Source organism: Danio rerio, chromosome 14 (assembly GCF_052040795.2).
Source record: "Danio rerio strain M-AB ecotype USA chromosome 14, GRCz13ab, whole genome shotgun sequence".
Classification (NCBI taxonomy): domain Eukaryota; kingdom Metazoa; phylum Chordata; class Actinopteri; order Cypriniformes; family Danionidae; genus Danio; species Danio rerio.
Window position 1 is genome coordinate 1,035,001 of NC_141034.1, and position 21,797 is coordinate 1,056,797.

The following is a 21,797-nucleotide window of genomic DNA, read 5'->3' on the forward strand; positions in this document are numbered from 1 at the left end:
CTGAAAATAAACTGGAGACGCAGGGTTTTGTGTGTGTGTCGTTGTCTCTGTGCTGACAAACATTAAGAGCCGCGTCAGCTATTTATTGCTGAAGATATTCTTATACTCCAGCGGCACCGCTTTCATTAAATGACCCAAAAACCCAAACTCAAACAAACATCAGAGTCACATGAGGATCTGAGACAACAGAGATGAGGACGAGGTTACGACTGATGCTGAGAAACTACACACACACACACACACACACACACACACACGGTTTATCCACATATCTGTGTGTGTTTATTTATTAAAGAAAGAACACATACACATCATTTACTAGATTAATAAACATAGATGCAGGAAAAAATGCACAGTCACGAGACAGACAGACAGACAGACGAAAGAAAAAGAAAGAAAGAAAGAAAGAAAGAAAGAAAGAGAAAGAAATTGGTTATGCTGAAATATTCATTTATGGTTTGTTTTGAGGTGTTATTTCACAATAATTGTTGCAATGCAGCTTCACAATAACTCTGCATTATTATGTTTATTCATTCATTTTCTTGTTGGCTTAGTCCCTTTATTAATCTGGGGTTGCCACAGCGGAATGAACCACCAACTTATCCATCAAGTTTTTACGCAGCGGATGCCCTTCCAGCATCTTTCCCATCTCTGGGAAACATCCACACATACTCATATACTACGGACAATTTAGCCAACCCGAAGATCGAACCAGCGACCCAGCGACCTTCTTGCTGTGAGGCGAACGTGCCACCCTCTGCGCCGCTGCGTCGCCGCATTATTATGTTAAATCAGAAAAGGTTAAGGTGTGAGTGGGGCGGAGAATACAGCAGTATTAATGCAATAATGCAGTTTGATCTGCAGATAATGTTCTTTATTCTAGTCTCTTTTTATTTATTATTATTATTATTATTATTATTTTATCTTATTGAGTCTTTAGTGCATAAAGAGAGGAAAGAATATTTATTTTATTTCAAATACAAAACAGTTTAACAAAATACAAAACACAAATGATCGTAACTCACCTAGTAGTTTCTGTGGTGGAGAATTTGCACTGAAGTGTAAATGAGAGAGAGAGAGAGAGAGAGAGAGAGAGAGAGAGAGAGAGAGAGAGAGAGAGAAAGAGAGAGAGTTCAGCCATGGGTTGGACTATCATGACGTCACGCGCTGCTCTCCAGCTCCAGCTCTTCTCCTCTTCAGTTCAGTCCGCTGTGCGCGCGCGTGTGGAGATCCGCGCGCGCGCCTCTGGAGAGCTGCTCTGGATCGTGTTCCGCGCGTCAGTTTGCTGAAATGCAACGCGTTTGGGGGATATAAAGTCTTTGCGTGCGCAATGAACAGCAGGAGACGGACGCGTCAGGAGCGCGCGCTGCCAGCTCCAGCGTTTCTCCGGTGTGTGTGGAGTCTGGAAACTCTGACCTGACCGCAGGAGGATGGACTCAGCATGTCTGTAACTCCAGCGGCCAACTCGACGGAGGAGGCCGCCAACATCACAGCCAGCCCGAGACTCTGGCCGTACACCGAGCCCGCCTCCGCGATCATCATCCTCGTGGTGTCCCTCATCATCTTGCTCACTATCGTCGGAAATGTTCTTGTGATCGTGGCGGTTTTGACCAGCCGCGCGCTGCGCGCTCCACAGAACCTCTTCCTGGTGTCGCTCGCGTGCGCGGACATACTGGTGGCCACGCTGGTGATCCCGTTCTCCCTCGCCAACGAGATCATGGGATACTGGTACTTCGGCAGCACCTGGTGCGCGTTTTACCTGGCGCTGGATGTGCTGTTCTGCACGTCCTCCATCGTGCACCTGTGCGCCATCAGCTTGGACAGGTACTGGTCCGTCACCAAAGCGGTGCGCTACAACCTGAAGCGCACGCCGAGGCGCATCAAGTGCATGATCGCGGTGGTGTGGCTGATCTCCGCCGTCATCTCCTTCCCTCCGCTCATCATGACCAAACACGACGAGAAGGAGTGTCTGATCAACGACGAGACCTGGTACATCCTCTCCTCCTGCGCGGTGTCCTTCTTCGCGCCCGGGCTCATCATGATCACGGTTTATTGCAAGATCTACCGCGTCGCCAAACAGCGCTCCTCCACGGTGTTCGTGGCCAAGAACGGTCTGGAGAGGCAGCCGTCGCAGTCGGAGACCTGTTTTGTGCGCAAGGATAAGTTCGAGAAGGAATCTCCGAGCAGCAACAGCTCCGAGAGCGCGCAGCGGCAGGAAGAGCTGGACGATATCGACCTGGAGGAGAGCGCGGCGTCCGACAGCAGAGCCCGAGGCTCGCGCTTCTCCAAGCGGCGGCGGGTTGAGGGCGAGCGCCGCGGCCCGCAGAGGAGCTGCCGGGTGTCCTGGGCTGCCCATCAGGAGCCCGGCAGCAGACAGCAGCAGCTCGCCTCCAAGAGCAAAGTGGCGCAGATGCGGGAGAAGCGCTTCACCTTCGTGCTGGCGGTGGTGATGGGGGTGTTCGTGCTCTGCTGGTTCCCCTTCTTCTTCACCTACAGCCTGCAGGCGGTGTGCGGGGAGCGCTGCGGGCCGCCCGAGGCGCTCTTCAAGCTCTTCTTCTGGATCGGATACTGCAACAGCTCCGTCAACCCCATCATCTACACCATCTTCAACAGGGACTTCAGGAAGGCCTTTAAGAAAGTCGTGTGCTGGAGCGCGCAGCGGACATGAGACTCGCGCGCGCGCGTTTGGACACCTCGGCCACTGTTAAAGGCACAGTTCACCAAAACAAATGTACGTTTACTCACTGTTCACGAGTGGAATTAAACCTCTATGAGTTTCCGTTGAACACAAAAGAAGATATTTCGAAGAATGCTCAACACCACTGTAAAAGAAATGAGCAGTTTTCCAGATTCTGTGATTCATTATTTTATTATTTTCCCCATTTATTTCTGCTTTTGACTTGCATTAAGAGATCTTGATCTTTCTTAAAGTGCTATATTGTCTGGGTTGGTCATGTTACTCTACAAAAACCTTTTAACAGCTGCAAGTACATTTTTAACACACTTGTTTCTCTAAATATTATTTCTTATACGTCACTTTATAAATAAAATTCACTTTGTTAAACTGTAGAGTTGAACTTTCTACATCAGAAGTGCAAAGCAGAGATCAACATCCCATAATGCAAACACTTGTGAATCACAAAATACAGAAACTGTTCATTGACGGATGTTATTCACAGTGTGGCCATTAAAACATTCAGTACTCGTGCAACATAAGACTGCTTTTGTGGACACAAACAGAAATTAATGATATTTTTGTAGCTCTGCTGCTTGGAGTGTTTTATCCAGGAGTATTAAAGAGATCCAGATAGAGAGTATATAAGTAGGAAAGTAAAAAAAAGCTTGACATTAATGTTGTTTGCACTCAATTTATGATTTGCTTGTCCATTTTTTAAAAACATTAAGGATCACGATGTCTTTTATTTGTGTATGAAACGTGTTTGAAGCAGACTTATTGTTTGTGTATTGTTTTAGATTTTGTCAAATGAAACAAACAAACAGACTTCCATAGGCGTAAAATCAAACATACGGAAGTCAGTGGTGACAGGTTTCCAATATTCGTCTTGCTTTGTGTTCAACAGAAGTAAAACATTCATACAGGTTTGAAACTAGTGAACGGGAGAGAGTAAATGATGAGATAACACTGTATTTCTGGATGAATAATCTCTGTATAGTGTGTGAATGTCAGCATCAGAATCACACAGAAGCTGTGAAAGTGTTTCTTCACTCGTACTGTTTACACTCTTGATTTTATCAATATTCTTGGTTTGTTTACAAATAATATTCGGGACACATTGACTTAACATTAGTGAACTTTTTTTTTGTCTGGAAAAAAGGGATTAAATTAAAGGAAAGAAGAAAGTTTACACTTAAAAATGCTGGTTTGTATTATAACCACATGCTGGGTCAGATATAAACCCAGAAATAGGCTTTAAGAATGTCATATTTTTAAAATATGAACCCAATGTTGTGTCCAAATGAAATCTAATGTTGGGGAAATAAATACAAGGCTTCGTTTTTTAGAGTGCATCTTTTAGACCTCACTGCCAAATATTTGGATATTCCCATAAAAAAACAATGCCTACTAGGCTATGTTTGGACCTAATTGTGTTTTTAATTATGTTTTTTAAAATTTAATGATACTTTACTTGTCTGTTTTGCTACTCTAATCAGTTTTAGTTACAACTTAGTTTTTTTGTTGTTAATCCAGTTATTTATTTCTACAGTGTAATTGAATTGCTTTGGGGTTTACTGCTTTTCTAATGCCCTTTAAAGTACATCTAATATATAAATATGTAATATTTAAATATGTAATAACACAAACTAAAACATTACCAAAACATTTAATGACATGAAAAAGTGAAACAACGTGAACAATATGTTATTATTGTCAATAATTTCGGTGACTATATAAACCATTTATCAATTTAATTTATGATCACATAAATTTGCGTTACATGCCTTTTAAATGCCTAAATATATAAATAAATAATGATAATTTAATAATAATAATAGCAACAATAATAAAAGCCTAAAAATAATTACAAAAAGCAGATGACAATTTTGTTGCCAGAACAAAAAAAAAATTAAATGTGTTGACATTATTTAAAAAAATGATAATAAACAATAAATAATAAAAATAATGGCTACATAAATACGTTAATAAATGTGAATAAAAGGTACCTTAATAAAAAAGAATCAACTATAATCATGTTATTTATATTTTTTTTTACATAATCTCAATGCATTTAATGGTTTTTTCTAAATAATATAAATGCATCTAACATTTTTCTTTGTTTTTGATATATATGAGGTGATGCACTCCCTGATTTTCTTCCCTGACAAATGCAGGAAAAGACTGAAAAGTGTATTTTAAGAGTTTAATGTCTAAAAGTGCTCATTACTAAAGAAACACTTCATGTCTTTTCCTCAGATGGTGAAAAAAGCAAAAAAGAAATTATCATAAAAAAAACAGAATGTGCATTATTAATTTGCAATATTTACAATACACCATCTGTAATAATTATAATAAAAATAAAAGGCTAAAATAATTTTAAAAAGCAGATGACAATTTTGTTGCTAGAACAAAGAAAAAAAATAAATGTGTTGAAATTATTTAAAAAAAATTATAAACATTAAATAATAATAATAATAATAATAAAAATTAATAATGCCTAAATAAATACTTTAATAAATGTGAATAGAAGGTACTTTAATAAAAAACAATCAACTATAATCATTTTATTTATCATTTTTTACATAATCTCAATGCATTTAACGTTTTTTTCCAAATATTAAAAATGCATTTAACGGTTTTCTTTGTTTTTTATATATATGAGGTGATGCACCCCCTGATTTTCCTCCCTGACAAAGAAAAGACTGAAAAGGGTATTTTAAGTTTAATGTCTAAAAGTGCTCATTGAAACACTCCATGTCTTTTTCTCAGATGGTGAAAAAAGAAAATTTGTTATCATTTAAAAACCAACAAAATGTGCATTATTTATTTGCAATATTTACAATACACCATCTGTAATAATTATAATAAAAATAAAAGCCTAAAATAATTTCAAAAAGCAGATGACAATTTTGTTGCCAGAACAAAGAAAAAAATTAAATGCGTTGATATTATTTAAAAAAATAATTATAAATAATAATAAAAATAATAATAATGCCTAAATAAATACTTCAAATAATCAATTATAATAATATCATTTATATTTTTTTACATAATCTTAATGCATTTAACGTTTTTTCTAAATAATATGAATGCATTTGTTTTTCTTTATATATATATATATATATATATATATATATATATATATATATATATATATATATATATATATATATATATATATATATGAGGTGATGCACCCCCTGATTTTCTTCCCTGACAAATGTAAGACAAGACTGAAAAGTGTATTTTAAGAGAGTTTAATGTCTAAAAGTGCTCACTATTAACGAAACATTACATGTCTTTGCATTATTTATTTGCAATATTTACATCTTTAATAATTCTTCTGTATCTGATGCAAATGACATTCACACATTCTTAAGAGAGACTTTCTGCTGGTGTAAATATTGTACATATTAAAGGTGAAATATCTGACATTTGATATGTCACCACTGTATCTACACGCAAATAAATATTATATTACTGTGTATTTTCACTGTACATACACGGAATATAAACACTATGAATATTCGAGTTTGCTTTTTATTTGAAAGTACTTGATTAAATTGACACCATTATAGGAAAAGATGGAACAATTATTATTTTTATATGTGGAATCGTCTCTTTTTTGCATTTGTAGTAATTGTATTCTAGTATTTAGATATTATTTGTACTTTGCAAACATCATAAGGGCTACAACTCAGCGACTGTGAAGTTTTGAGCCAAAACGAGGATCATATTTTTAATTATGTTGATTGAAAACATAACAAAAACTGCCTTATCTTCAGTGTATACAGAGCATACATCGAGAATTCAGTTTGGGGCAAGTTGTCACATTTTTATGTTGTGCTGTCATTTTTATAGTTGAAAATGTTTAGAAATAAATGTTTTATTTATGTATTTTATTTATTAAAATTTCAATTGATGTGCATGACCTGAAAGGAAAAACTTTATTATTTTGTTTTACACGTTTGTTTCATTTATATTCTGTTTGCGTTGTCACTGAAAATGCAAAAAAAAAAAAAAAAAAAAAAAGTTTTCTTGTTTAATATTTTTCTTTCTATTAAAAATATAAATATGTTTACTTAGACTCTTACTGGAGCAACAAAATTGCTTTATTAAAGTATAGTTCTTTGAAAATTATTAGCTCTATTTTAATGATTTAGGTGCAAAGTCTAAAGTGCATGGCGCAAAAGCATTAGGGGCGTGTGTGAATCTACTTTTGCTATTTTAGGAATGGGGAATTACGCTCTGCACCCCAGCGGATGCTCTAACTGGGTTGTGCTTATTCTCTTAATGAGTTCTGGCTGTGTTTTGAGCATAACCTGCATTAAACCAATCAGAGTCTCGTCTCTCATTCCCTTTAGGAGTCAGTTGCGTCGCTCCATGGTGCATTTGCTATTTACATGGCGACTTTGCTGTTTACATGCCGGGAGGCGGCCTCGGGGAAGACCCAGGACACGCTGGAGGGACTATATCTCTCGGCTGGCCTGGGAATGCCTCGGGATCTCCCCGGAGGAGCTGGAGGAAGTGTCTGGGGATAGGGAAGTCTGGGGTTCTCTCCTAAGACTGCTGCCCTCGCGACCCGGCCCCGGAAAAGCGGCAGAAGATGAATGAATGAATGAATGAATGGTGACTTTGTAAGTGTAAAAACTGAACGCTTCACCAGCGAGAAAACAGTTTTTTTTAAGTTAAACAGAGCATCTGCAGCGCGAGGATAAAGAATGAGCCTCCTCCATTCAGCCTCTAGCCTGTAACGTAGCCCCGCGGACCTTTCTGGAGACCACGAAATACATCCCAGGAGGTACGTATTTGTGCAGTTTTTCAGGAATCCGCGAGTGGGCGCTTTTTCGCATCTCAAACACCTCTCACGAACGCGCTGATCTCGCGTAAAAAGCCGCCGGAGGCAGCTGTCGAGCGACCGTCTGTCCGACTGGCTGAATGACAGAATGATTGACTGGGTGGCACACCGGCCAACCGGCCAAGTCGGCCTCTTCCTTCTCCTCCTTCTTCCCTAAACCCAAGTGATGATTTACGAAAGTCGTGCGGAAAAAGAAACGCCCTCGTCCGATTTTGACCGCGTTTTCGGATTTCGCCGCATGCTCACCCCATTACGAACTCGTTCGCTGTATATTTTGGATTCTGTTTTTTGTCTTACCTGATTTCTGGAACCGCTCTTCCTCTGACTTGAACCCGCTCTCGAACGCTGCCCGGCTCCTCCTCCTCCGTTCCGCCAACGTAACACGACGAGCTAACCGGACCAACTAGTTGCGGCGGGAAAGTCCTCCACACGGAGGAGGCGAGCCGTCAGCCCAGCCGTTGAGCTTGAAGCGGAGCAGACATCTCCAAAACTCCACAGCTGGACACATCTACACGTGTGTTTATTATAAATCTGCAGATAATCAATAATCCTGCTGATAATAATCACATTACACAGATCATCATCAATAAACTGAGGAAGCTGTTTATATTGATGACGAGAATCATCATTGCTGGATCATTTTAACCCTTTAATCGTGTTCTTCTGTAAGGAGATGTGTGTGTTGCTGTTCGGTGGCCTTCTTGCTGTGAGGCCGCAGTGCTAACCACTGAGCCAGCTTGTATCTTATAAATGAAATTAAAGGTCTCCATGTACAATAAACAATAACAACATGCTTCCAACTTGGGAAATGCATGCGCATGCTGACGAACATCTCAGCATCTCATACTCCAGTCCCTGATGAAGCCTCTCATGCAATCATGCTAGCTCGATACACCGCCAAACGCACGACTAGCGCTAAAGTCCCCCGTTGGACCGCGGCTCCCAGCTCAATTATCTTTCTAATCAGCTGCTTCATTGCCTTGAAAAGAGACACAACACTTTCAATTATGTTTTGTGCTTCTGCTTTGTTCTGCACAATCATCCGCTGTGTGTGTGTGTGTGTTTGTGTGTGTGTGTGTGTGTGTGTGTGTGTGTGTGTTCGCATTGTTGGCATCTCCTGGGATTTTTCTCAATCTCTCCTGAAACCCGCTGAGCTCTTGGCCTCCGTGATTCATTCCACTTTCTCAAGAGTCTCGATCCCGAAAGTCATTCTCATATCGGCGGAAAACAATGAGCGGAAATTAGGAGCTGCGGCGCTGACCTCTGACCTGCTGCTGCAGCAGCACTAATGGCAGATCCAGACACACTGAAACAAACACTGCACTACACACGCCTGAGCCGGAGAGAGGGAAACACTCGGCCTTACAGCAGTCCGCCTGCTTATTTGATTGCTTGTTTGTTTGTTTGTCTTTTTTTTCTTTCTTAATTTTTTATTTTTCTTTCTTTCTTTCTTTCTTTCTTTCTTTCTTTCTTTCTTTCTTTCTTTCTTTCTTTCTTTCTTTCTTTCTTTCTTTCTTTAATTTAATTTCTTTTCTTCTTTTTTTCTTTCTTTCTTTTTCGTTTCTTTTCTTTTCTCTTGTATTTTTTCCTTTTTATTTTCTTTCTTTCTTTTCTTTTCTTTTATTTATTTTCTGCTTTTTTCTTTCTTTCTTTAATTTTCTTTTATTTTATTTATTATTTATTTATTTATTTATTTATTTATTTTATTCTTCTTTTTTATTTTATTTCTTCTTTCTTTCTTTCTTTCTTTCTTTCTTTCTTTCTTTCTTTCCTTTAATTAAATTTTCTTTCTTTTCTTCTTTTTTTCTTTCTTTCTTTTTTGTTTCTTTATTTTATTTTATTTATTCATTTTCTTCTTTTTTCTTTCTTTTTTCTTTCTTTCATTTTATTTATTTATTTTTTATTTATTCATTTATTTATTTATTTATTTTATTTTCTTCTTTTTTTCTTTCTCTTCTTTCTTTACTTTTTTCTCTCTGTTTTTTCTTTCTTTTTGTGTTTTATTTTTCCTTTTTCTTTTTTCCTTCCTTACTTCCTTTATTATTTCTTTTCATTCTTTCTTTGCTTTTTTCTTTCTGTTTTTTCCTTTTTTCTTTTTTTCCTTTCTTTCTTTCTTTCTTTCTTTCTTTTTATTTTATTTTTTCTTTTCTTCTTATTTCTTTTTTCATTTTTCTTTCTTTCTTTAATTGAATTTATTTATTTATTTATTTATTTATTTATTTATTTATTTATTTATTTATTTATTTATTTATTTATTTATTTAATTGTTTTATTTAATCATTTATTTATTTTCTTCTTCTTTTTCCTTTCTTTCTTTTTTCTTTATTTCATTTTATTTCATTTTTTTATTATTCTTCGTTTTTCTTTCTTTCTTTCTTTCTTTCTTTCTTTCTTTCTTTCTTTCTTTCTTTTTTTCTTTCTTTCTTTTCTATTCCGCCTATTTTCTGTATTGTTTGAACAGTGTACATTATCAGTTTGTTACATATACATATATATATATATATATATATATATATATAGTTTTGCTGTTATTGCAATTAAAATAAAATATTCATTTTTTGACGTTATGTTGTGTGAAGTGTTTATTTAACCCTCCCTCGTATTTACGGGATGCTGTGGTTATCTGCAAAACTCAATTTCTTTTTGTTTGGTCTTTTCTTGCTTGTATGTGTGTGTGTGTGTGTGTGTGTGTGTGTGTGTGTGTGTGTGTGTGTGTGTGTGTGTGTGTGTGTGTGTGTGTGTGTGTGTGTGTGTGTGTGTGTGTGTGTGTGTGTGTGTGTGTGTATGTGTTATTATTCACCGGCAGTGATTGTGTTCTTTCTACTTTAAAAATAAACATAATAATCAAAAATCAAAGGGAAACTGCAGCTAGCAGAAACTCAACATGGAAATCCGACTGATGAGGGATTAAGTTGACAGGAAGAGCAAATTTAATAACAGGAAGTGCTTGAAGCGGTGACAAAAATACCACAGCATAGGAGTAATTTTAGAGCGTGGCTACATTATAAACAGGATGATTTAAAGCAACAGGCAACCAAAAGTGGCTGAGGTTCATCTGTGCAACACAGACTGTACAATTTATAGTTAACAATAAACATTAAGAAACCCACATAAGTAATGTCAGTAAATAGACAGCTGAACGCACTTTACTGTTCCTCTACAACACTTTATGTTGCACTAAAAAAGTAAAGGACACTTTTATGAAAGAGTAAGAAAGAGTATTTTTTTTGGAATATGATCTTACGTTTTTTATTAAATAAGAAATCAACGTTTGACTGGAAAGCTTCTTATTCCTCATAATACTATACATGAGCAATATCAGACGAGTAGCAGTGCAATATGACTGTATATCGGCACTGGTGGGAGGCGTGCATTGACTCAAGGCAGCAGGCCGAGTGCCTTAGTGTCCAACCAATGACAATATACAGCCATATCGCACTGCTGCTCCTGTGTTATTGCGTTTATACAACAGTTCGACGGCATAAAAAATGGCATTTAAATATATTTGCATTCATTTAATCTCTCGTAATCAAGGAAGTAAATGACTGTAACATGACATATGTAATTTAATTGGTCAAATCCAGCAAGTGCAATCTGGCAACACCATCTGCTGTTTTTATTTTGTTTTCTATATATATTATTTTGAGGTATTTCTGAATGCTCCAGCTGTGGATTCTATGAATAATTCATCAGGAGTGGGATAAGAGAGTGTAAATCTGATAATAATGTCATCATTTCTCTGAGCATCAGAGTGTGAGCGCTGGACTGTGGAGGACTCACTCATTTCTCAGCACTGGAAAAACACAGATCAGGGATCAGTGGCTGTAATAAAGTAATGCTTCGCTCACAGTAAACACAGCAGTTTCCTGAGGTAATGATGGACGTCTGTGGGTCGTGCCTCAAATACTGACTGCAGATCTATATATATATATATATATATATATATATATATATATATATATATATATATATATATATTACATAGCTATTGGTTGGCAATAAATAAATAAATGAATGAATAAATAAATTAATAAAATAAATTATTTGATAAAAATAAAAAACTGAAGAAAAAAAAATACAAATGAAAAGAAAAAAGAAATTACTTTTTTTACTAGGTAGATTAATAATTACAAAAATGTATATATTGGCACATTTAGTCCCCCAAAAATATACTTTACATCACTATTGGTTTGCAATAAATAAATAAATAAATGGATAGAAACACAGGGGATAGATTCCCCCACAGTCCAAACACATGTGCTACAGTGGAATTGATCAACTAAACTGGCCGTAGTGTATGAGTGTGTGTGTGTGTGTGTGTGTGTGTGTGTGTGTGTGCGCGAATGAGTGTGTATGGGTGTTTCCCAGTACTGGGTTGCGGCTAAAAGGGAATCCGCTGTGTAAAACATATTCTGGAATAGTTGGTGATTGATACCGCTGTGGTGACCCCTGATGAATAAGGGACTAAGTCAAAGGAAAATGAATTAATGAATTAATGAATAAATGAACAAATGAATGAACGAACGAATGAATGAACGAACAAACAAACAAACAAATGAATGAACGCATATAAGAATGAATGAATGAATGAACAAATAAATGAATAAATGAATGAATAAATGAACAAACAAACAAATGAATGAACGCATATAAGAATGAATGAATGAATGAACAAATAAATGAATAAATGAATGAATGAATGAACAAATAAATGAATGAATGAATGAATGAATGAATGAATGAATGAATGAATGAATGAACGAATGAACAAATGAACAAATAAATGAATGAATGAATGAATGAACTACTGAACGAATGAATGACCGAATGAATGAATTAATGAATAAATGAATGGATGAATGAATACACGAACGAACAAACAAACTAATGAATGAAAGAATGAACAAACAAACAAACGAACAAAGGAAAAAACAAATAAATGAATGAATGAATGACCAATTGAATGAATGAATGAACGGATGAATGAATGAATGAATGAATGAATGAAGGAAGGAAGGAAGGAAGGAACTAATAAATGTTTAAAAACAATTTAACAGCTATTTGTTTTGCCACAACTGTAAACATCTGAGTTATTCAGAGTTTTTTTTTCTTCTGCGCTGTGACTAATAAGTGTGTGTTTGTGTGTGTGTGTGTGTGTGTGTGTGTGTGTGTGTGTGTGTTTCAGGTGAGCACAGAGTGTAAGTGACGAGTGTGACTGCAGCTCAGAGTGTTTGACTGGCTTATATAAAGCAGATTTACTCAAACCTGCAGAGGATTCCGGCTGGATCAGGGAATTGTGGAGACGTTTCCAAGCCCAAATGATGAAACCCAACTGAGAACTGAAAGGTCACAGAAATAAATAAATTAATCAAATTAATCTCCCACTTTAAAGAGCCACATTCAGAAATTTATTCCTGAACTCAGCCCACTTATGAAGACAGTAAAGAGATGATCATTTCTAAAGGATTCGGCGACACTGAAGTAAAGACAAAAGCTTTGATTGCAAGAATAAATCATGTTTTAAACACGAAAAACAATTACTTTAAATCAACATAATATTTCACAAACTTTTATGCATATTTTTGCTGAAATAACAGCAGCCTTAATGAGCTTTTTGATAACCTTTGACGGGTTCAACTGCAGTAAAAGAAAAAAAAAGAAAAAAGAAAGAAGCATAAATAAATAAATAAACTATGGTGAAAGAAAGAAAGAAAGAAAGAAAGAAGCAAAATTGAATAAATAAACAAATAAATAAATAAATAAAATAAGATTAATGAAAAAGCAGCAAAAATAAATAAATGAGCAAAAACAAGTAAAGAAGCAAAATAAATAATGAAACAATTAAACAAACAAACAAACAAACAAATAAATACATAAATAAATAAACTATGGTCAAATATGCAAAAATAATTAAAACAAACAAACAATTAAATAAACTACAGTGAAAGAAACAAAATAAATAAATAAATGAATAAATAAATAAATAAATAAACTATGATGAATGAAAAAAGTAGAAAAAATAAATAAAGAAGCAAAAAAGTAAAGAAGCAAGAATAAATAAATAATTAAACAATTAAACAAATAAATAAATACATAAATAAAGTACAGTGCAAGAAAATAAATAAATGAATAAATAAATAAAGTACAGTGAAAGTAAAAAAAGTAAAATGAATAAATAAAGTACAGTGAAAGAAAAATAAATAAAATGAATATATAAATAAAGTACAGTGAAAGAAAGAAACAAAAATAAATAAATTATCAAATAAAAAATAATTAAACTATGGTCAAAGAAGCCAAAACAAATAAACAAACAAACAATCAAAAAATAAATAAGTAAATAAATAAATAAATAATTTTTAGTGAAATAAAGTATTTCGCTGTTGCTGAAGTGGAGATTTCTCATTGCAGAACAATAATGACCACCCTTAAAATATATCCATCATAATACAAATCTTCAGATGCACAAAGAAATTAAACGCTCAAGTGTGTTTGATTGTCTTCTTTGATAGACTAAACGTCATGATTGAGCAGTGGCTGAAAACAAAGGCTTTAGTGTCGCCTTAAATAAACTTCCGAATGACTTTCTCTTCCCCAAACTAATCCCAGCAGCAGCACAGAGATAAAAATATGCGTCATTATGGCCATTACAGAAACAAATTCCCACTTGCTCAGCAGAAACGTCAGCTTATTAAGCCTAACGAGAGATAAATCTTTCCAGCGCTGCTCTTGACAGAAAATCTCTCTCTCTTTCTCTCCATCTGCCTTTCTCCGTCTTTATTAACATCTTCTCCATGCTGACCCCATCACTTACACCCAGTGTTGTGTTTGCCTTGCGCTGGAAACCTGATTGATCACATCGGTATTTGAGCCTCTGTTCACTGCCCCTGCATGTAGATGTAAAGCCTGGCTGAGAAGTAATGAACCCAACAAATCCAACAACCTATCATGCTGGAAATGTGCTCCCATGTTTAATGAGTTTTCATTAAACTATTAGTCTTTAAAAGTGTTCTCAAAATGTTAGCGCATCCGCATGAGATTAGATGTGCTTCAACCTACATTTTGTAAAACCGCAAAACATGTACATCAGCATACATTTAACTGTAGTATAGAGGTGAAATGAACACTAGGGGGCAGGATGACGACGACAACTTCATGTTCCTTTTCACACTAATGATATTTACAGGGACATATTATTGACGAATAAAGGGTTATTTTAAATCAATAAAATAAATATGTACCACAAAACAATTTAATCGTGTCTGTGATTAGTAATGAAAACATTTGCGTGATCATCTAAATATGGACAACTTTTCTTGTGTTGACAGTTCGCTCATCGCACACTTTGTAGGGTGTTGATTCAGTGCTGAAAAACAGACACACAGAAAAAGTTAAATCAAAGTAAAACTAGGTGTTCGCAGTGCACCTTTCTGGTATATTTGTTTTTGAAAACACCATTGGTTGGGTTTAGGGAAGGGTTTTGGATAGTGGTTCACAAGCTGATCTGTGCGACAAGCTCCGCCTTCTAGTGGGCGTGTACAAAAAGAAAAATGGAACAGAAATTTCTAAGAAATGTACCCTGAGAAACATATTTCAGATTCGCAAAATGTAGACAGCACCCTTTAGTGGATTTGTCATCTGAAATACACAAAAAATACTCTATTTGACGTATTTCACAATTACAAAAATGTTGACAGCACCCTCTAGTGGATTCATTATCTGAAATGTACAACAAAATATACCCTAAGAAACGTATTTCAAATCCACAACAATGTAGACAGCACCTTCTTGTGGATTTGTCAACAGAAACGTACAGAAAAACGTACCCTAATTGACGTATTTCAAATTCGTAAATAAAAAACATGTAGACAGCGCCCTCTAGTGTATTTGTCATCTAAAAAGTAGAAGAAACATATCCTAATTAATGCATTTCAGATTTGCAAAAATAAAAACAGCACCTTCTAGTGCACTTGTCATCTGAATCGTACAACAAAACGGACCTTAAGAAACGTATTTCAGATTACTAAAAATGTAGACAGTGCCCTCTAGTGGATTTGTCAACAGAAATGTACAGCAAAATGTATCTTAACTGATGTATTTCAAATTCGTAAATAAAAAAAATGCAGACAGCGTCCTCTAGAGTATTTGATTTCTAAAACGTACAAGAAACATGCCCTAATTAATGTATTTCAGATTTGCAAAAATAAAAACAGCACCTTCTAGTGCACTTGTCATCTGAATCGTACAACAAAACGGACCTTAAGTAACCTATTTCAGATTACCAAAAATGTAGACAGTGCCCTCTAGTGGATTTGTCAACAGAAATGTACAGCAAAACGTACCTTAAGTAACGTATTTTGGATTTGCAAAAATGTAGACAGCGTCCCCCTAGTGAATTTTTCATCTGAAATGCACAAAAAATACTCTATTAGACATATTTCAGATTTGCAAAAATGCTGACAGCACCCTCTAGTGGATTAGTTATCTGAAATGTACAACAAAATGTACCCTAAGAAACATATTTCCGATTGGAAAAAATGTAGACAGCGTACTTTAGTGGATTTGTCAACAGAAACTTACAACAAAATGTTCCTGAGTAACGTATTTCAGATTTACAAAAATGTAGACAGCGCCCTCTAGTGTTTTTGTCATATAAAACGTAAAAGAAGCATACCCTAATTATCGGATTTCAGATTTATAAAAATAAAAAACAGCACCTTCTAGTGCATTTGTTATCTAAAACATAAAAAAAAACACTACTTGCCATATTTCAGATTCGCTAAAATGTTGACAGCATCCTCTAGTGGATTTGTCATCTGAAATGTGCAACAAAACATACAGTAAGTAACGCATTTTAAATTCACAAAAATGTAGACAGTCACCTGTAGTGGATTTTTCACCTGAAATGTACAACAAAATGTACCCTAACTGACGTATTTCGAATTCGCAAAAAAAAAAAAAAAAAAAAACTAAAGAGCGCCCTCTAGTGTATTTGTCAATGAAAAGGTACAAGAAACATACCCTAATTAAGGTATGTCAGATTTGCATGAATAAAAACAGCACCTTCTTGTGCATTTGTCATCTGAAATGTACAACAAAATGTACCCTGAGCCATGTATTTCTAATTCACAAAAATGTAGACAGTGCTCTCTAGTGGATGTGTCAACAGAAACGTACAACAAAACGTACCCTAAGCACGTCTTTCAGATTCGAAAAAATGTAGACAGCTCCCTCTAGTGGATTTGTCATCTGAAATGCACAGAACATACCCTAATTGTCATATTTAAGATTCACAAAACTGTAGACAGCATAATTGGAGATATTCATCACACAGAGCACACATACAAATGCATGTATTTGGTGGTTAACGCTACTATTTGTTTACTTTAGTGCAATTATAGACACTTAATTCTAATCACATACTTGATTTTACTGAAGCTATGAAATATCTGGAATAAACTCACTCTTGTTCGGGTGAACTATCCCTTTACGAAGGCCTATGAGAGATTGTGATGCCAGAAATAATGACAGAAATCTGCATTGAGAATTCCCCACGAGCTTTCAGGAAAAAGATGTTTTCCTAACAACAAATAAATAAATAAAACACATAAATAAATAATGTGATGCTCACTGACATTGACAACTTATATATATATTTTGCTATTAATGAGACTTGACCGACCTTCCCAAACTCAGCATCTCTTGAGAATAATGGAGAAAAAACCACACATTGATTTTCAGACAAGACCACGTCGTTAGCTTCATATTGAGCACATTCGTCTCATCATGACGACATTTCCTCCAGAAAATGACAGTACTCTGCGCTTTAAAAGAAGTGACGTTTAAAGGCAGAATACTTTAGGATGCAGGAGTCGGTGGGCATGAATTATGCATTATTTAAGCACGGCTTTTCTGGCGATAACAGCCTGGGTTGCCACAGTGTCACGTGCACGCTTTGGTCCTGTGGAAGATTTCTGTGTGGCCAGATTCAGAATATATTTAACCCTGGCAGAAATATGAATTATTAATCGCTGTGGTGGTGGTAGAGTCTTCTGGTATAGACGTATAGATGAGTTTACCTTCGCTTTCTGCAGTGAAAATACTAAGAAGTAGGATATATAGAGTCTGATATTGCTAAATTTGATTTTTAATACCGTGATATGACAAGATGGTTTGAATAGCTCTACTTGACGATTTTCTGGGGAGTCTAACAGTATTTAGGCGCAGAAACTGAACAATCACAATGCAAAAAATGCAAAACGTTCGCCTCACGGTAAGAAGGTCGCTGGTTCAAGGTTAGTTGGCATTTCAGTGTGGAGTTTGCATGTTCTCTCCGTGTTGGCGTGGGTTTCCTCCGGGTGCTCCGGTTTCCCCCACAGTCCAAACACATGCGCTATAAGGGAACTGGTGAGGCTAAATTGTCTGTAGTGTAGGAGTGTAAATGAGTATGGATGTTTCCCAGTGATGGGTTGCAGCTGGAATGGTGTAAGACATATGCTGGATAAGTTGGCGGTTCATTCCGCAGTGGCAACCCCAGATTAATAAAGGAACTAAGCCAAAAATGAATGAATAACTTAATAACTCTTTCAAGTTGAAGTGGACTGCACATAAAACAGTCAAGTTGTTCCCCAAAAAACCCTTAAGAAGTGTTGTTTCAACTCATTTTAAATAAATAGATTGAACAAAATTTTTTCATTGTTATTTAAAGGTCCCCTGACATTTAAATACACTTAAAAATAATCTGTTAAATATGTATATATATATATATACACTCACCGGCCACTTTATTAGGTACACCTAACTGCTCGTTAACGCACATTTCTAATCAGCCAATCACATGGCAGCAGCTCAATGCGTTTAGGCATGTAGACATGGTCAAGACGATCTGCTGCAGTTCAAAGCGAGCATCAGAATGGGGAAGAAAGGGGATTTTGAACGTGGCATGGTTGTTAGTGCCAGACGGGCTGCTCTGAGTATTTCAGAAACTGCTGATCTACTGGGATTTTCACGCACAACCATCTCTAGGGTTTACAGAGAAAGCTCCGACAAAGAGGAAATATCCAGTGAGAAGCAGTTCTGAATGCTAAAGAGGGTCCAACCTAGTGCTAGTAAGGTGTACCTAATAAAGTGGCCGGTGAGTGTATATATACTTTTATTAAAAAAAAAAAACAACTAAGTCAAGCTGAAAGCTTTTTTTAAGCCATAATTTGATCATCTGCATTTCTAACCAAACACATCTGGAGCGAAAATATGCACGCAATTAATCTTTCTGACCTTCATTACTAATACGCACAGAGCAGTAACTGCGGACGTTTAATGAATATTTATAGATGTGAATATCAGAATAGTCAGATAACGAGCTGCAGGCGAGATGAGTAGAGCTGTCCCTTTCATACTCTTCCCTTTATCTGTTTCACATTTATGAAAACAATTGAAAAAGGTGGATAAAAGAGTCGTAAACGTGATGGAATCAGATCAGTATGTGCCGGTCCGCAGTCTCAAGCCAGCAGATAAACAAGACCATAAACAAGCAGCCATTGTGAACTCCTTAAACCAGCTCCAGATGTCAGATAGTCGTGTCTAAATATGGCTGAAAACTAATGATGTTCCTCAAGGGCTCGTTCACCAAATCAGACAATTTGTGCTCCGTCTGTTTTGGAGTGACGTCCCGCTAACAGGGAATGTTCTCAGAACATTAGCTAACATTCTGGCAGAGCTTTATTAAAATATTTGCTCTGAGTTTGTCACGCAACTAATAAAGCTTGTTAAAATATGGACGTTGTGTCTGTGACATTCTGAAGAGTGCAAAATTAAGTTGTGGAAGGGATACAGCTGTGGCCAAAAGTCAATGAGAATTATTTAACGTTATGTAAAAACAGTAGTATTTATTAAATTACCCATTACATTGAATTTTATTAATATCTACCTCTACCCCAACCCTCACATTAATGTAAAAACAGGAACTTTACAGAGTATTATTTATCAATTTACCCATTATTATAATGTATTTATTAACGTCTAACCCTACCCAAACACTCACAGTAATGTAAAAACAGTAATATTAATGAGTAATATTAATATTAATTATTAAATTACTCATTAAATTGTACTTCATTGATGCCTATCCCTAGCTTAACCCTCACAGTGATGTAAAAACAGTCATTATAATGAGAATTAATCATTTTTTTAATCAAATTACCCATTAATTAATGTCTACCCCTACTCCAACCCTAAACCCAACAATCACAGTAATGTAAAAATTGTAATTATAATGACATATATTTATATTATCTATGAAAATAACTATTAAATTGTACTTTATTAATGCCTATCCCCAGCTCAAAAAATTATGTTTTTTTTAAATTAAATTACCAATTAAATAATGTCTATCCCTACTGCAACCCTCACAGTAATGTAAAAACAGTAATTATAAGGAAATCATATAATCATATCTTTAATTAAATTACCCATTAAATTATTTTAATAACGTCTACCCCTACCCCAACCCTAAACCCAACCATCACAGTAATATAAAACTAGTAATTATAACCACAATTATTTATATTATCTATTGAATTACCCACTAAATAATATTTTATTAATGCCTATCCACAGCTCAACCCTCACAGTAATGTAAAAAACAGTCATTAAAATGAGAATTAATCATCTCTTTTATTAAGTTACCCATTTATTAATGTATACCCCTACTGCAACCCTAAACCCAACCATCACAGTAATAAAAAAATAGTAATTATAACCACAATTATTCATATTATCAACAAAATTACCCATTAAATTGTATTTTATTAATGCCTATCCACAGCTCAACCCTCATAGTAATGTAAAAAACAGCAATTATAATGAGAATTAATTATATTTTTAATTAAATTACCCATTAATTAATGTCTACCCCTACTGCAACCCTAAACCCAACCATCAAAGTAATATAAAAAACTAATAATAATGAGTAATATTAATATCCATTATTAAATTACCCATTAAATTCTATTTTATTAATGCCTATCCTCAGCTCAACTCTTATAGTAATGCAAAAAACAGTAATTATAATGAGAATTAATTATATTTATTTATTAAATTACACATTAGTTGTGTTTTATTAATGTCTACCCGACCCCAACCCAAAACCCAACCCTCGTAAAAAACATTCATTATAATGAGAATTAATCATATCTTTTATTAAGTTACCCATTAATTAAATCAGTGGTTCTCAAACTGTGGTACGTGTACCGTTAGTGGTACCCGGGCTTCCTTCTAGTGGTACGCAGAGGAATCAAATGTCATAGGTACATGCTACACATATTTCACATTTTATCAAAAATGATTCATATATCAATATGATGACATATAGCCTATATTTATAAAGAAACATTTACAGGTTTTGACGAATCGTACACTAAATGTTAATACTTTTAGTACAGGAGTTTTTCCTTTTTACTTTGTAAAACCAGTAGCCTACCATTGTTAATTAACTTTTAAACAGCACATTGTTAATGTTCAAACTATTTATAATCTTTAAATTTGCTGATAATAATAAATGTTATTAATAATAGGAATTAATCTGCCATGTTTTGAACTGTGCAGAGCTGTAGATGCTTTGCTGGGCCTACAACGCTATGAATTTCAATACTGCTCATTATGGTGGCACTGGGAGAGACAATTTTTTTCTGAGGTTGTACTTGATGAAAAAAAGTTTGAGAACCACTGAATTAAATAATATTAGACTAGATATTCTTCAAGACACAGATTAAAGTGACATTTAAAGGCTTAACTAGGGTAATTAGGGTGGCGTGAACATTGTGAAAAGTGCTATATAAATAAACATGAATTGAATAGTGTCCGGAACAAACCACTGTTATACAATGACTTGCCTAATTACACGAACTTTACCCTAATTACTCACTTTAAGCTGAATACTAGTGTCTTGAAGAATATCTAGTCTATTATTATTTACTGTCATCATGGCAAAGATAAAATAAACCAGTAGAGATGAGTTATTAACACTGTTATGATTGGAAATGTGTTGAACAAAGAATTGAAATGTAACAGGAGGGCTAATAACTCTGACTTTAGCTGTAAGGTTGTGCTGTTTTCAAATACACTGATTAAAGGCAGCGTTTTTGACTCATATTGTCAGCTAAATTCGCCTTTACATGATAGATATTGTTCAGATCCTGCTGAACTCTTCTAGATGCTGCTTTCTTTGACCAAACATAGTGTTAATCTGGCAGAAGAATAATGGCAGGA

At 35.2% G+C, this 21,797-nt stretch overlaps 1 protein-coding gene and 1 long non-coding RNA gene across 2 annotated transcripts in view; one reads left to right on the top strand and one right to left on the bottom strand.

The window, feature by feature from the left end:
- The window catches only part of LOC141377648 (uncharacterized), a 64,999-nt gene that overhangs the window by 18,300 nt on the left and 24,902 nt on the right, over window positions 1-21,797 (bottom strand). The window lies entirely within an intron of this gene.
- adra2da (adrenergic, alpha-2D-, receptor a) lies at window positions 1,230-4,022 on the top strand. The gene is given in 1 exon segment (NM_194364.2): window positions 1,230-4,022. A coding segment is annotated over 1 exon segment (1,227 nt). The 5' UTR covers window positions 1,230-1,441; the 3' UTR covers window positions 2,669-4,022.